The sequence below is a fragment of the Juglans regia genome, chromosome 10 (genome assembly GCF_001411555.2).
Source record: "Juglans regia cultivar Chandler chromosome 10, Walnut 2.0, whole genome shotgun sequence".
Classification (NCBI taxonomy): domain Eukaryota; kingdom Viridiplantae; phylum Streptophyta; class Magnoliopsida; order Fagales; family Juglandaceae; genus Juglans; species Juglans regia.
This window is the reverse complement of record NC_049910.1, coordinates 15,994,706-15,998,981: the sequence shown is the minus strand read 5'-3', so window position 1 is coordinate 15,998,981 and position 4,276 is coordinate 15,994,706. Positions and strand designations below refer to the sequence as shown.

General features: G+C 34.4%; 1 protein-coding gene across 1 annotated transcript; it reads right to left on the bottom strand.

Annotated features, from left to right (window-relative positions):
* Positions 1-213: 213 nt before the first annotated feature.
* Positions 214-4,076, bottom strand: LOC108982169. The gene is made up of 6 exons (XM_035695061.1): positions 3,578-4,076; positions 3,319-3,372; positions 3,155-3,199; positions 2,374-2,418; positions 927-1,042; positions 214-680 (listed from the first exon to the last, which is right to left on the bottom strand). Exons 1-5 carry the CDS (start codon positions 4,058-4,060, stop codon positions 929-931), a joined length of 741 nt encoding a protein of 246 aa, XP_035550954.1. The 5' UTR covers positions 4,061-4,076; the 3' UTR covers positions 214-680; positions 927-928.
* Positions 4,077-4,276: the final 200 nt, after the last annotated feature.

Sequence of the window (4,276 nt, the reverse complement as noted above, 5' to 3'; positions counted from 1 at the left end):
TAGACATGCATCCCTTAATTTGTAGACAACATAAGCTAGCTAGGAAGAGAGTTTATTTATTTGTCTTTTATGTTTGGGTAATTAGTATTTTGGTCCAATCTTTTATGTTTTATACCCTAACCCATATGGTAATTTCGGGCATGATGGAAAGCCAAAAATTCGATTAGAATTAGGCCTGGACATTGGCCCGCCCAAGAGATTTATGGTCCAATCTTTTATGTTTTTTTTGTTAGGAAGAGGACGGTACCCCAAATTTATTGATTGCCCTCACTTGTGGTGGAGGAAAACCTTGGTTACAAACCGGACACCTGGGGATTACAGATAATTCAATAAGATCAATACCCAGGTGTCAAAATACTAAAACCATTAAACCACAATACAAACAAGTCCAGAATAACCAAAAGAAAAAACTGCAGCAAAAGCATAAGAAACACACAAACAACTTGCAAAACAAAGTTCACCCACGCAAGAAATAAAACAACACAAAACCAAACCACAAAAACCATAAGCAATAAAAGGGAAGACCCAGCTTATCCAAGTAGATTAAACCTCTCAGCAACCTCGGCACTTCCCCAATCACTTTACACTCCATACGATGACCTATCGCAACATACTTTGCTAGCCAATCTGCTGCTTTATTCCCCTCTCTGAAGACGACTCACAGAACAAACCAATGAATCCTGCAAAACATACCGAATTAAACTGTTCTTGAACTACTCCAATAAAGTTGTTTATAAAATTCAAGATGTTGTTTATTTATAGAAAATGAAGGCATAATATGATACAATATCTAGCTAGTCAATTTATACACATGTATGCACACATTAATAATGCTACAAATGATCAGTATTGAGCACGGAATAACATTTCACTTATAATTAACTTCTAATTTTAAAGCAATAGCTAGATCTGTTTTACGTGATAACCTTCACATGACACTGCAATATTCGGTACTATCAGTAGCCTTTGAGATGCTGCCTGCTACTTTTGATGTGATGTTTGCAGCTTGTGTTGACATAAACTTGCCGATTCGCTCGCGTTTCTGAAATTTGAACGATTACAAATATGATGAGTGTGTAATTCTATAGAGCATATACACAAAGTCAAAATAGTAAATGAAGATTGTTGGTTCATCATTCTAATTTATCTTGCATGCATGCCCAAAATTAAAGAAAATGTCCCCAAAGAAACAGTTCGATGAAGATTTATAAATTCGTTTCATGTAGAAGGGACTAAATAGTCATCACAATGCTTTTAATAATCATCGACTCGACTTACGTACTCCATTAGTAATCTTTTCCATAGAGAACATCTTCTTTATTCTTTTTGGTATGAAATGTAGTTTAATTAGATTTAAGGCTGTCAATGTTTGACACAAATCAGACATGTAATTAGATTTAGGGTGAGAGTATTCTAGTTTGGGTTAATTCATGTTGACCCAAATTGACCAAATCAAGAATCGGATCGTATCGGAATCTAGTTTCACTAAATGAAGGGAAGAGAGTATTCGGGCTTATGGGTCAATCCATTTTCTTTTGGGGGATAGAAATAGTCGATATTGTTGTCTCTTCTATGGTGAAAAGTTTTGGTGATCTGTTCATTAAGAAGCAAGATACTTGGCTAGAGCGAGCGACCAAGTCCAATAGTTGCAAACTGAGATCAAACGAATCCATTGTTTACACGAGAAAGATGTAGATGCGAAACTTCATGAAAACGAGACCATGCATAAACAATTGGATGGAAAGCATAAGAGATATTGCTTATGATGTTGAAGATGTCATTGAGACATGATATGCCTTCAAAGATGCATCCATGAGGGGGTCCCTTACGTAGGCATATAGAATTTACTCAAGAGGTTTGCTTGCATCTTAGCCGGGTCAAACAATTATAGACATAAGCCCCACACCCCTGCAAACCACTTAAAAACATGTGATTTTACTCTTTTACCCTCATATTTCATACTGAATATCAGTATGAAATATGAGGGTAAAAGAGTAAAATCACATGTTTTTAAGTGGTTTGCAGAAGTATGGAGCTTCTATGTAGCACAAGTCATATAATAAACTATCGGGTTTGGGTCAAATGTGTCTAACTTGTTTATTATTTATTTCGATTTTTGGTGAAGTCAAAATTGATACAAACCAACACGACCTGACTCATTTCGCGTCCTTAATTAGATAAAGCAAAATTACTTAATATTTATTTCACATATGAATTTATTAATTGGTCATGAAAAGTCTTTACGCCCCAATTATTTTATCCAGGAAATTAAAATTTTATCAACTTTTTCAAAATCACATATCTAACAATGAATTCTAATATAATATTTTATTGACTTCGATATCACATGGAAGAAGTGAATGCGAGAATTACCCCGTAACGTTGTACGTTTGCAACAGTTTGATTTGCAATTTTTTCCTGCATCAATTAATAAGAAGTTGCTTTTATAAGTAACAAAGTCTCACATATAAGTGATAGTTGTTTTCATCCTTTTAACAATGGTAATAAGATTCAAACAGATTGGTATATATGAAGCTGAAATGATATTAATTATAGCGAGAAGTCTAACACGGTACCAAGGCTTTGGTCGACTTACAAAACCAAGATAAAATTGATAAAATTGCCTAAAAATATGCATCTTCTTCATTGCATCGTTTTAGTAGTACGTTAATTTTTGTTTTATCATCAATTAGAAGTCACACATAGGCTAATAAGTAATTTCATTATCTATATTTCATGTGGTTTATAATAGGGATGACGTACAAATTAAATAGATTGGCATACATGACGTCATGTAAGTACTGTGAGGAAAACATGTACCTGACACGTGGTAAAAGAAAGATGGGAAATACAATTACATGTTAGGTGCATTTACCTGGTTAGATGCATTTGCGACTTCTTCATTTACCTGGTCAGCAAGAAGTCGTGCATGCATGTTTGATACACAAATTTAAACACACATGATACGTACGCATGCATGCATATACATCCATATTATATACAATTGTTGATATATGCAATTTTCTATATATGAGTCATTGCATGTTTTGAAGAAGCTCAAATGAGCCAAGTCAAGCTTATTTGCGTGTTGTTTATTAGGGAAGAAAATTTCTATTTATACGTACACATGATATATATAAGAGAGAGAGATTACCTGGTAATTGGAGTCATCTAAATCTGCTTCAGTTGCAATGTTTTCCTAAATCAAAAAATATATATATGATCACAAAGAAGAGTACTGATCATAAGACTCAAATTTACTGGTATATATAAAATAAACAATAACGATACCATTTAAGTAAAAGACATTAATTATACCTGATGATTCGATAATTCAGAGACATATTGACTTTCATTTTCATCCTTTTCAACCTACACCAAAGATCAATTGCTTTATCAAAATGTCACGCGGGATTAGGAAACTTGTTTTTTTTTTAAAAAAAAAAAAGTTGTAAGAGATATAAATAAAAATAATCAAATTTACAAGCATATAATCTTATGGTATATATATATATATAATCTTATGGTATATATTATTAGTACTACACTAAGTATAAACTCAACAAAGATGTTATACCTGAACTGGGTCTACTGCTGTTTCCGATGAGCGTTTGATGTTCCGGCGGAGTAAAGCGTAGTTGTCCAAGAAGACTGCATCTTTATGGTCATGTTGAATTTTTTTTTTCCGGTAACATATGGAGCAGAGGTCGTAGCTATTATTGGTGGAATCAAAGCATTTGATGCAAGTGAAATAGAGTCCATTAAGAAACGTTTTGCAGCCACGACAATACAGTAGCCTCTTGCTTTCATACAGATAGAACAAGGTGATAAACTCGTCGAAATCCAGGCTGCCATCATCATTTACGTCTAGATCCTTGAACAAAGAACAAGCAACACTTTCTGGATAATTGTCTTGCAGGACGAAATCCAAGAAATCATTTAGGCTCATGCTCTTATTGTTTTCCAACTTCATCTTTTTGAATTCATCCTGGGCTTTCTCCTGCTGCTGCTCAGTCAAGTTTTCGTAATAAGCTTTAGCAACCTCACGGATCTCCTCCATTTTCCCCTTACAATAATTTTGCAATTTTATTGCATGGACAACTCTCGTATTTATGCATGGGTCTGCTACAATGCTGAAGACCAGTGGTTATGACCGAGCAGTGCATTTGTTCACATGCTGTTCAAATGCACCCCGAGCACATGCTTAGGTCACATGCTTAAGTCACATGCTTCGGTCACCACCCCGAGCATATTAGCATTTTCTTTATTTTTAAAT

Excerpts from the sequence above, each read along its gene's own strand:
- LOC108982169 (XM_035695061.1), bottom strand. The coding sequence starts at position 4,060 with ATGGAGGAGATCCGTGAGGTTGCTAAAGCTTATTACGAAAACTTGACT. Across the intron at positions 2,419-3,154 it reads TAGATGACTCCAATTACCAG|GAAAAAATTGCAAATCAAAC; the intron begins GTAATCTCTCTC and ends TAATTGATGCAG. Across the intron at positions 1,043-2,373 it reads CAAACGTACAACGTTACGGG|AAACGCGAGCGAATCGGCAA; the intron begins GTAATTCTCGCA and ends TTCAAATTTCAG.